This window comes from Rhincodon typus, chromosome 7, assembly GCF_021869965.1.
Source record: "Rhincodon typus isolate 14 chromosome 7, sRhiTyp1.1, whole genome shotgun sequence".
In the NCBI taxonomy this organism is placed as follows: domain Eukaryota; kingdom Metazoa; phylum Chordata; class Chondrichthyes; order Orectolobiformes; family Rhincodontidae; genus Rhincodon; species Rhincodon typus.
In genome coordinates this window covers 91,157,477-91,169,862 of record NC_063338.1, presented here as the reverse complement: position 1 = coordinate 91,169,862, position 12,386 = coordinate 91,157,477, and the positions used below count along the sequence as shown (strand labels likewise).

Below are 12,386 nucleotides of genomic sequence, written 5' to 3'. Positions count from 1 at the left end.
ACCATGAAAATATCATTCATAATTGAAAAAATCCATCTGGTTCGCGGCTATCCTTTTTAGGGAAGGAAACTGCCTGTCCTTACCCAGTGTGGCTCTCGACCCACAGCAAGGTGGTTGACTCTTAATCGCCCTCAGAAATGGTCTGACAAGCCACTCAGTTGAGACGTTATTAGAGATGGCCAACAAATACTGGTACTGCCAGTGACACTCACATTCTGTGACAGAATTTTTAGAAAGCACGTTGTTGTTTTCAACCATGAATGAATAGACTCATACTGCCATTCACCATGGGTGCAATGTTGGAAATAGAGTGCAGAGGCTGGAGAAAACATCTGGGAGGTGCAGGACATTGTTGGAATAGCGTTAAAATGATCATCCTCCTGCATTTTTTCCCTGTTTGTTTAACTGACCAGCGATGCTGCACCAAAAAAAGGTTTTCGTTCTCGGCCAGCACTATATTTTGGACAAAAATATTTCTTCCCCATCAAAAAAATGTGTTCTGTTATTAAATACGCAATTGGATGAGGAGTAGGAACCTGTGAAGAATAGTTACTGGGTATTTCTTGGGCTGGTAGAAGGTTTGTAGCGTGTTCCTCAGGAGTTGGTATCAGGAGCCTTGCTTTCCATATGAACAGAACGGTCAAGATCTTGATGTAGAGGATATGATTTGAAATTTTTTCGATGACACAAAACTTCGTAGAATAATGAACTGTGAGGAGGACAGTGCAGAACCTCAGAAGGATGTTGGTGGAGTGGGCAGTCAGGTGGTAGATAAAACTCAACACTGAGAAGTGTGAGGTGATGCACTTTGGGACAAAAAAAAGTACGGAGTCTGTTTTTTAAAAAAAAAAACTGGTACTATTCTACAAGGTGTGCAGGAGTAGAGACCCAAGGTTGCATCTGTTTTCTTATTCATTCACAGGATGAGGGCGTTGCTGGCTAGGCCAGCATTTATTCCCTATCCTTAATTGCACGGGGACAGTTAACAGTCAACCACATTGCTGTGGGTCTGGAGTCACATGTAGGCCAGACCAGGTAAGGATGGCAGTTTCCTTCCCTAAAGGGCGTTAGTGAGCCAGATGGGTTTTTCTGACAATTGACACTGGATTGATGGTCATTATTAGTCTCTTAATTCCAGATATTTATTGAATTCACATTCCACCATCTGCCCTGGTGGAATTCAAACCCAAGTACCCTGAATGTTACCTGGGTCTCTAGATTAACAGCTATAATACCACTAGGCCATAGCCTTCCCGTACCACCATGCCATCGCCTCTTCGGTCATGAAAAGTGGCAGGATAGTTTGAAAGCCATTAAAGCATGTAGGTCTTTGAAAGTAGAAGCAGAAAGAATAAGGGCAGGGAGATTATCATGAACCTAGAACGTTGGTTACATGTCAAATATAATGTTGGAGGAACTCGGCAGATTGGGCAACATCTTTGAAGAGAGAAACAAAGTTAAGTTTCAAGTCTGTTATAACTTCTTCAGAACTGTTCTAAAGAAATCATACCAGACTTCAAGCTATAACTCTGTCTATCTCTATAGATGCTGCCAGATCTGCTGAGTTTCTCCAACATTGTGTTTGTTTCAGATTTTCCATTATCTGCAGTATTTTGCTTTCACTGGTTGAATGTTAGTTGGAGTATTGTATATAGCCTTGGGTACCATGCTTATAGGAAGGACGTTTTATTCATCTATGGGAATTGGACATCACTGAGTAGGCCAACATTTATTGCCATCCCAAATTGTGCAGAGGAGAGTTGAGCATCAACCATATTTCTGTGGGCTTGGAGGCACTTATGGGTTAGACCAGGTAAAGACAGTGAATTTCCTTCCCTAAAGAACATTAGTGAACCAAGTGGAACAAAAACAGAAGTTGATGGAAAAGCTCAGCCGGTCTGGCAGCATCTGTGAAGAAAAAAAAATCAGAGTTAACGTTTCGGGTCTGGTGGCCCTTCCTCTGTTTTTGTTCCTGATTTACAGCATTGCAGTTCTTTCGGTTTTTATTTAATAGTGAACCAAACAATCGGCAGCAATTCCCTGGTAATCATTAGACTCTCAATTCTAGATCTTTCCTTCATCATTATATTCAAATTCTAACATCTGCCATGGCAGGATTTAAACCCAGGTCACCAGAACATGACCTGTGTCTCTGGATTAATACTTTAGTGATAATCCAGCTGTGCGATCACCTCCTGTGATGTGAATGCATTGGAGAGTGTGTGAAAGAACCTTTGAGAATGGTTCCAGAGATGAGTTACTTCACTTGAGGAAGGATTGGAGAAGTTAGGACTGTTTTCCTTAATGAAGAGAAGGCAAAGAATAGTCTGGTAAAAGTTTTCAAAACTATGAGGGATCTGAATAGCTTAGATTGGAAGAAATTAGTACTGCTTATAAAAGGATCACAACAGACAAACAGGACTGAAGGGAGACAGGTCACCAGGACCTGATGGCCTGCATCCAAGAGATTTAAAGGAAGTAGCTGCAGAGATTATGAAAGCATTGGTCAGAATATTCCAGAACTGGCTGGATTTTGGGAGGGTTCCAGCAGATGTGAAAACCACTTATGTGACACCCGTTCAAGAAAGAAAAGGCAGGAGAATATGTTCAGTTAGCCTAACATCTTTATTGAGAAAATACTAGAGTTCATTATTACGGAAGAAAGAGCAGGACACTGAGAAGAGCTTAACAGAGCAAATCTAATGCAACCTAATAAGCACAGTGGTTTTGTGAAAAGGAAGTCATGTTTGCAAAATTTGCTCAAGTACTTTGAGGAAATAACGAGAAAGAGTTAGTTAAAGAGGACTGGTAGATCAAGTGTATTTGGATTTCCAGAAGGCATTTGGTAGGTGCCAAAGATATGATCACACAAAATTACGGGTAATGTATTAGCATGCTTTAAGGATTAATTAACACACAGAAGACAGTCAAGATTAATGGGTCATTTTCAAATTAGAAAGAGAGAACTCATGGAGTGCTACATAGATCAGTCCTTAATCCTCAATTATTTACTATATATTAATGGCTGGGGGAGGGGACAGTGTAAGACATCCAAATTTGCTGATGATGCACAAATATGTGGGAGGGTGTGTTTTGATGAGGACCTAAGGAATCTGAAAGGGCTAAAGATTGAATGAGTGGGCAAAAACTTGGCAAATGGAGTTTAAAATAGGAAATTGTGTGGTTATGCACTTTGGTAGGAAGAATCAAAAGGCAGACTATTATTTAAATAGAGACTTCAAAAAATTGGAGCACAAAAGGATCTGGGTTTACTTGTGTATGAATCACAAAATGACATCATGCTGGTGCAGCAAGTAATTAGGTAAATTGAATTTTGGCCTTTAATGCTAGTGGAGTAAAGTTTTAAAAATAGAGAAGCCTTGTTACAATTGTAGGGGGACATTGAGGCTTCAGTTGTAGTACTGTGTATAATTTTGACCCCTGCATTTAAAAAAAAAGGATAAATGGGTTGATTTGTCAATTACAGCTAAGCAGGTTAGGCCCTCATTCATTAAAGTTTAGGAGAATGAGGGTGATCTTATTCTAACATAGAAGATCTTGAGGCAGCTTGACAGGATAGATATTGAGGAATCCTATAAACGATATAGTTACAGAGTGAAGGAACTCTCGATTAAAACTGAGATCGAACAAATGCCTCCTCCCAGAGGGAAGTAAATGTCTGGAATTCTCTACTGCGGAGCATTGTGGACATTGTGATCACAATAAGTAGTTAAAGAGGAGTTAGGTAGACTTTTGAAATTTTGGCAAGTTGAGGACTATGATAAGCTGGTACAAAACAGGAGTTGAATCCTAGAGCAGATCAGCTTTAATTTTACAGAATAGCAGCACAGGCTTGAATCACCTACTCTTGCTTCTTGTGTTCTTTTAGAGCATTTTGGAAAAGAAGCAAATGTAAGGTGAGAGAAAAATGTTTTCATGCACCAAGTGGTTAGGGTATTGAATGCAGTGCCTGCAAGTATGGTGGCGGCATTCAAGAAGGCATTGTTTTTATTTAAACAATCATCCAGTGAGTAGGGTTGCAGGGAAAATGCAAGACTAAGTTAAAATGCTCAGAGAGCCATTGCAGACACAATCAGTCTAATGTCGCCGTCTTGCATCGTAGCAATTCTGTGATTCAGCTGAATTATTATTAACGTTTCTCTTTTTCAGAAAAGGCCACAAATGAACATAACACCAGTGAAGACTGGACTCTTATCATGGATATCTGTGACCGTGTTGGGACTACACCAAATGGGTAAGGATGGAAAATATGTTTTACTTATTTTCTCTAACCCTTCCAGTTTCCTCACCCCTTGGAATGAGAGGAGGGAAATTGGTCATTATTCTCCCTCCTGATCCCCCCCCAGCAAGCCACTTTGCATTTGTCATTTTGATGGATGTCATATGCAAATATTGCTAACTTTGAAAAGGCATTGCAAGATAACTAGTTACACACCAATCATGTATGATCATTTATTCTGATTTATTTAATTTCACTTAATGATGGTGAAACTTCACTTTTAAAATTATGGGGAGCTGGAGCAGAACCATAGCTGATTTTTTTTTTAAAAAAAAGTTGGCTGGTTTCCAGGCATCAGAGTTTGATTACCCAGTGTGAAGGCTTCGTTGTTCCTGTGCATCATTGCGATGATTTTGAGTGTAATGTTAGTGACTGTCTCAATGTTGTAGTACTTACAAAGCTCATACAAAATTTATCGACATGAATTTTATTTAGCAAAATTGGAAAACTAAAAATGTCTGAGAATGTGAAAATATTAACTAAAGAGTAGAAATATTGAAAACAGTGAAGCAAGGTAATGTTTTTAGTGAGACTCTGTCAAAACTTGTGCTGTTATTTCTATCTGCGTCCATGCATAATTTTGCTGACAGTCCGAGGATGCATTATTTCATATGGGCAGGAGCCACGTAACAACAATCCTGCTAAAGTGCACTTCCATGCTCCTGTGTGCTCATTTAATGCTGTGATGGAGAATTGCTTTGCCTTCGTATTATCCAGTTTGTCGTTTTCTGGATCCAGCTGGCATTCTTAAGGGTTTCGTTGTAATTTAAGATGCTTTAGATGGAAGGTCACTCAGTTTGATTGTTGTTTGTCCTGAGTATGCTGGAGACTGGAACCTGCCTTTTTGCATCTAGGAAGTGCAAAGCACCTTTATGATTTGTTTCGTACTCGCAATGAATTGAAAGAGCCGGGCTGTGGCTTTTAGTATATTGAATGTACATTTTTGCATGCATCATCTTTGATAGGGGTTTTGTTTTCATTTCAACACAAGTAATTTTCTCCATTGTTTTAACGTCAGGCCAAAAGATTGTCTGAAGGCTATTATGAAGAGGGTAAATCACAAAAATCCTCATGTGGCGATGAAGGCCTTAACGGTGAGTGAAACCAGTGCAGCGCCAACTCTTTCTTTCCTCCTGGGGAGTTCAAGGTGAAATTTTCTCCTTCTCAAAGTATGTGACTGTGTGCAGAAATGTTACGCAACTGTACTGACCAGGAGTTTCCCTACTTTCCTAAATTCTATTAATTTGCTGGCCATCATTTATTGCCCGCCTAGTTGCCCTTGATATGGTGGAGGTGAGCAGCCTTATTGAACTGCTGTAGTCCACTTGCTGTGAGTTGACCCACAATGCTGTTAAGGATGGAATTCCAGGATTTTGACCTAGTGACAATGGAGGAAGGGCAGTATATTTCCAAGTCAGGATGGTGAGCGGCTTGGAGGAGAACTTGCAGGTGGTGGTGTTCCCATGTATCTGCTGCCCTTGTCCTTCCAGATGGAAGTGGTTGTGAGTTTGGAAGGTGCTGTCTAAGGATCTTTGGTGAATTTCTGCAGTTCATCTTGTAGATGATGCACGTTGTTACTGAGGTAGTGGAGGGAGCAGATGCTTGTGGATATGGTGCCAATCAAGCAGGACATTGTGAAAGTCAGGCTAAGGATGAGGAGCACACCTATGAATTCCCCTCTGGGAGCATGCATGTGAGCACATCAGAGCCATTGGGCAATGGTGCAGTGATGGTTTAACTCAGGAATGTTCACCACAGCTAGCGTCCTCTATCCAACTCCATTTTAAGCTTACCAACTCAGTAATCTCGGCAGTAATGTCTGCACTCATATTAAGACACTGGTACTGTCAGAAAGATTAGTAATCAATCCCTGACCCACCAGTATCTTCTCCAAACCCAACTAGAAACTAAATAAAAAAAGATATAAGACATGGCCTCTTTTCAACCATGTAATCACGATTCTCACTGTGGTGGACATCCAGGTTTGTGAAGGAGTAATCCATTGTCTGTGTTTAGAATGGAAAGTTGGAAATTCTTATTTCTGGCACACCTCCCTACTTGTCAAGTATATCTTGTGAGGAAATGGTAAAACATGAACATGGGAGGTGATGGCCGAGTGATATTATCGCTAGACAGTTAAGCCAGAGACCAAGATAATGTTTTTGGAGACCAGGGTTCGAATCCTGGCAGATAGTGTAATTTGAATTCAATTTTTAAAAAATCTGGAATTAAGAATCTAATGATGACCATGAAACTATTTTTGAATGTCAGAAAAACCCATCTGGTTCACTAGTTTCCTTCCCCAAAGCACATTACTGTCCTTACCTGGTCTGGCCTACATGTGACTCCAGACCCACAGCAATGTTGTTGACTCTTAACTGCCCTGTGGGCAATTAGGGATGGGCAATAAATGCTGACCTACCCAGTGACGCCCTCGTAGAGTCATACAGCACGGAAACAGACCCTTTGGTCCAATCGATACATGCCGACCATAATGCCAAACCAAACTAGTCCCACCTGCCTGCTCCTGCCCCATATCCCTGCAAACATTTCCTACTCATGTACTTATCCAAATATGCTTTAAATGTGAGATAGTAGGAACTGCAGATGCTGGAGAATCCGAGACAACAAGGTGCAGAGCTGGATGAACACAGCAGGTCAAGCAGCATCATAGGAGCAGAAAGGCTGATGTTTCGGGCCTAGACCCTTAAATGTTGTAACTGCATCGCATCCACATCCACCAACTTCCTCTGGCAGTTCATTCCACACACTTACCAATCTCTCCCATGAACAAATGTAAAAGAATGAATTTTTAAAAAAAATTCTAAAACAATATGACAGCAGCATAGCCGTCTGTATAGTCCTCTGGCTGTGTTTTATTCTTATTCAGCGTTCCAATTAATTGACACTTATTGACTTGTGGTTCTAATGTTCTTTGTAAATCCTCTTCCACCATTTCATAGCTTGCTGATCACCTTGTGCTTTCATTTTACAGTTACTAGGTGCCTGTGTCTCGAACTGTGGGAGGATTTTCCACCTAGAAATATGTTCGCGTGATTTTACAAGTGAAGTTGGAAATTTATTAAGTGTATATAATAAGGTATGTTATCTGACTTTCTTGTAATCTCTGAATATTGACTTGGATGAGTTTCTAATGCGAGTGTTGCTGTTACTTTTCTGTTCCTTGCCTGATAAATCAAGGTGTCATATGCTTTTTCGCACAAGAAGTCTAAGAATAATAGTCATAATTCCCTGGATCTTCCTGAGAACTCAGGCCATAATAATGATGTATCTGCATCACATGCTAGAAATTTGAAGCAATGATTGTATCAGTAATCCAGGGTACCAGGACAAAATTTCTTGGAACTCTTGTTTCATTTTGCCAAAATCCTCATTCAAACCATTCAAGATTTATTGTAATAGCTGCACCCTATCATCAGCAGCAGTTGAGATTTTGCTTGACTCTCGCTAGTTTTCTGGCCACTTTCAGGCACGTTGATGAGGAAAGATGCACAAGTAACTGGTTGTGTCGGGTTTACTGTAAGCTGATACATTTGATACACCTCTCTTGCAAAACTCACTTGTAATAATGAAGTCGTTTTGGAGTTTAATTTATTTTTCTCACACTGTCAATTTTGTCCCCCTCAAAGCGGAAAAAATTGGATTTAACTGTATACAGTAGACCAAAAAAATTAGGAATAGGAATAGGAGTGGGTTGTTGGGCCCCTCAAACCTGGTTTACAATTCATAGCTGATCCAACATTCTCATGTTCGCTTTCCTGCCCTTTTCCTGTAATCCTTGATTCCCCAAGAATCTTAGTTAGCTATTTCAGCCTTAAATACACACACAGACTCTGATCCTCTGTGGCAGTGAGTTCCAAAGACACTCAACTGTCTGAGAGAAGAAATTTCTGCCTGTCTCAGTTTTAAATTGATACCCCTTTTTATATAAGAATGTAAAGAAAATAGGAGCAGGAGGAGGCCATTTGGCCCATTGAGCCTGCTGTACCATTCAGTAAGATCATGGCTGATCTTCTCATGGACTCCGCTCCACTTACCCACCCGCCCACCACGACCCTTAATTCCTTTACTGTTTTTCTGAGACTAGGCCCTCTGGTTCTAGTTTCTCCCCCATGAGGGGAAGCATCATCTCAACATTTAACCTGTCAAACCATAAGACAGTAGATACAAGTGTAGAATTAGGCCATTCAGCCCATCAAGTCTGCTCCACCATTTGGTTGTGGCTGATATTTCCGATACCCATTCTCCTGCTTTCTCCCTGTAACCATTGGGCCCCTTATCAATCAAGTACCTATCTATTTCTGCCTTAAATACACTCAATGACTTGACTTCCACAGCCCTCTGTGGCAATAAGCTCCACAGATTCACTACCCTCTAGCTGAAGAAATTCCTTATCTCAATTCTAAAGAGTCATCCCTTCAATCTGAGGCTAGGCCCTTGGGTCTTCATCTGTCCTAATATTGGAAATGTCCTCTCCACGTCCCCTCTATCCAGGCATCTCGGTATTCTGTAATTTTCATCAGATCCCCCTCATCCTTCTAAACTCCACTGAACCCACAGTGCTGAACTGCAGCTCATATGACAAGCCTTTCATCCGTAAGATTGTGAACTTCCTCCAACGCCAGCATGTCTGCCCTTTAGATACAGGGCCCAAAACTTCATATTTTTGCAAATATGCAAAAATTCCATATGAAGTCTGACCAGAGCCTTATACAGTCTTAGCTATACATCTCTGCTGTTGTATTTTAGCCCCCTTGAAATGAATGCTAACATTGCATTTACCTTCCTAACTGCCAAATGCATGATAAACTTAACAGAATCCTGAACTAGGGCTCCCAGGTACCTTTCTGTTTTTCAGATTTCTGAAGCCTTTCCTCATTTAGAAAATAATCTATGCCTCTATTCTTCCTGGCTCATACGTTCCATATTCCATCTGCCACTTGTTTGCCCACTCTCCTAGTCTGTCCAAGTCCTGCACCCTCCACACTTCATGAACACTAACCTGTCCCTGTAACTATCTTTGTGTGATCTGCAAACTTAGCAATAATGCCCTCTGTACACTAACGATCTGGATTGACTATGTGAATAGTTGTGGTCCCAACACTGACCCCTGCAGAACTCCACTAGTCACCAGCTACCATCCTGAAAATGATCCGTTTAGTCACACTCTCTGCCTTTTGTCAGTCAGCCTATCCTCTATATGCCAGTACCTTGTCCCTAACACCATGGGCTTTCGTCTTATTTAGCAGCACCTTGTCAAAGGCCTTCTGGAAATGCAAATCGATCAAGTCCGCTGGCTCTCCGTTGTCTAACTTGCTCGTTATCTCCTCAAAGAATTCTAACAGATTTGTCAGGCAAGACCTCCCCTTGATGAAGCCATGCTGACTCAATCCTGTTTTACCATGCACTTTCAAGTAATCTCATCCTTAATAATGGACTCTCAAATCTTATCAATGGTCGAGGTCTGGCTACCTGGCCTATAGTTTCCTGTATTCTGCCTCTCTCCCTCCTTTAAACAAAAGTGTTCTATTAGCCATTTTCCAGTCCTCTGGGACCCTCCCAGATTCCTGAAATATCACCACCAATGCTCCAACAATCCCCTGAGCTTTGGACGTGAGCCTTTACTCTGCGGAGTTTATGGCTAAACCAGGAGGCAGCCTTTTCGTCTGAAGCTACTGTTAAAATTGTCAGTGAAATTTGATTATACAGCTTAATTTTTGTTTCGAAAAATATATCAACCACTCTGTATGATGAACTGCATCTTGCTATTTCTACCCAGGCTCATCCGAAAGTATGTGAAAAGCTGAAGGCATTGTTGGTGGAATGGGTGGAGGAGTTTCAAAAGGATCCCCAGCTCAGTCTTATTGCTGCTACCATTAAAGCACTTAAAGAAGATGGTGTCTCGTTTCCTTCAATGAGCTCTCAGGTACCTGTTGAATATGTTCATTAATGGAAAATGGGCATCGCTGGAGAGGTCAACACTTATTGTCTGTTCCTAACCCTTGGTTGGCCTGTTGGAGATCAAATGATAAGGGTTTGCAATGGTGCTGTTAGGTGAGGGAGTTCCAAGACTTTAACCCTGCAAGAATTAACTCACAGTGACATGAGTTTACATCTGGGTGGTGTGTATAACTCTGAGGAGAAGGTGGTTCATCATAAAGCTGCTGCTTTCACCATTCTAGGTGATGGGATTATCAGTCCGGGAGGTATTACACTGCAGTAACTAGCTTGACAAGAAGAAATATATTGATGTCTGAACACCCAAAATATGAGAGAGGCCTACTCCTGTTCCTATTTCCTATGGTCTACTATGCACAAGTTGAATCTAATTTCTTCGTTTTCAAGAAGGACAAAATTGACATCAACGCCAATGCTGGATTAGCTATTATATCACAGCAATCATAGTGTGAGAAAAGAGAGTCTGCCTGTAGGCTTACTGCTGTCTTGCATCTGATCTCCCTTCTCGTGATGTTTAACAGGAACAGCTTCAGATCTTGCGGCTGAGGCAGATTTGTTTTTTCTTTACTGTCATTCCATGAACGATTTAGTGCTGAAGAGACAAGCATTTATTGCTGTTCCTTAATTTCCTTTTGAGAAGGTTGTGGTGCATTTCCTTGAACCACTGCAGTTCAAACTGTGTAGGTCTCCCATTATCCTATGAGGAAGGGGTTTCCAGGATGTAGAACCAGTCATGGTGAAGAAATGGTGATCTTGGTTCCAAGTCAGGGTGCAACATGACTTTTGGTGAAAACTCAGTGCTGGGTGTTTCTGTCTGCCTGTTGCTCTTGTGTTAGAGGTTGCAGGTTTGATAGCTGTTATTGAAGGTGGCTTAGTGAGTTTCTACAGCGCATCATATGGATGGTACACCATGTTGTTCGTCGGTGCTGATGATAGAAGGAGAGAATTTTAAGTGTAGTGCATGGGATGTTAATCAAGCAGACTGCTTATTTTGGATGGTGTTGAACTTTGAGTGTTATTGGTGCTGCACGTGTCCAGTCAATTGTAATATATTCCATCACAGTCCTTGGGAATGATGTGGGTGAGGGGAAAAACACTGTACAAACTTACACCATTAATCAAGAATTAGAGAGTGGTTGTACAGTAGAGTACTGGATAAAGCAGGGACAGAGGTATGTAATATGGTATGCAAGCCTAAAGGAATGTAGAGCAACCACATACTAGATATAATTATTTAAAGTGAGTCATCAGACCCTGATAGGTTCATAATGAATTTGAAGAGGTGTCACGCAGGAAGTTCCCAGAATTCTATTGAATGTTTGGAGGTTGTCAAATATAGCATCCTTTTCAAAACATGGGAGGAACATGGATATGCTTGACAAATGGAGAGCAGGTAGCATTATGTTGAATGCAGGAGAGCAACTAGTGGTGAGGATCAGTGTTATGCTTAGTGAGTACTTAAACTTTGAGCTAACGGTCTAGTGTTGCAATGGTAGTGTCTCTACCTCTAGGCCAGAAGGTCTGGGTTAAGGTCCAGGCGTGTCATAACATATCCAAGCATGTTGATTAAAAGTGTACATTTTTAAATGTATGGGTTAATGAGAATAATATAAGGATTTCTCAGAATTGGCTCAAGCATGGCTAATTTAATACAATTTTGCCATAAAATACCAATTGTACGGAGCGTGTAGTTGTTGGAAGTCAACCATCGTAGCCCAGGACATTATTGCAGGTGGTTCTCAAGATAGTATCCTAGCCCAACCATCTTCAACTGCCACATCAATGATATCATAAGATCAGAAATGGGGATATTTGCTAACGATTGTGCAATTTTCAGTACCACTTGTGACTCCTTAAGTACTAAAGCAGTCCATGATATCCAGATTTGAGTTGACAAGTGGCAAGTAACATTCCCGCCAAACGAGTGCCAGACAATCACCATCTCCAACAAGCAAGAATCCAACCATTGTCACCTTAAAATTCATTGGCATTACTATAACTTAATCCCCCATGGTCAACATCCTGAGGATTACCAGAGACCAGAAACTGGTTGGACCAGCCATATAAACGTATTTATTTGTTTCTTATTTGTTCATGGGATGGCGAG

The 12,386-nt window shown here is 41.0% G+C and overlaps 1 protein-coding gene across 1 annotated transcript in view; it reads left to right on the top strand.

Moving 5' to 3' along the window:
- Positions 1–4,173: 4,173 nt before the first annotated feature.
- LOC109938060 (signal transducing adaptor molecule (SH3 domain and ITAM motif) 2) overlaps positions 4,174–12,386 on the top strand; it is a 54,175-nt gene continuing 45,962 nt past the window's right edge. Inside the window, exons 1-4 of the mRNA XM_048599267.1 lie at positions 4,174–4,255; positions 5,319–5,394; positions 7,296–7,400; positions 10,101–10,247. Coding sequence (XP_048455224.1) covers positions 4,218–4,255; positions 5,319–5,394; positions 7,296–7,400; positions 10,101–10,247 — 366 coding nt within the window. The 5' untranslated portion in view covers positions 4,174–4,217. The remainder of the gene's footprint in view (positions 4,256–5,318; positions 5,395–7,295; positions 7,401–10,100; positions 10,248–12,386) is intronic.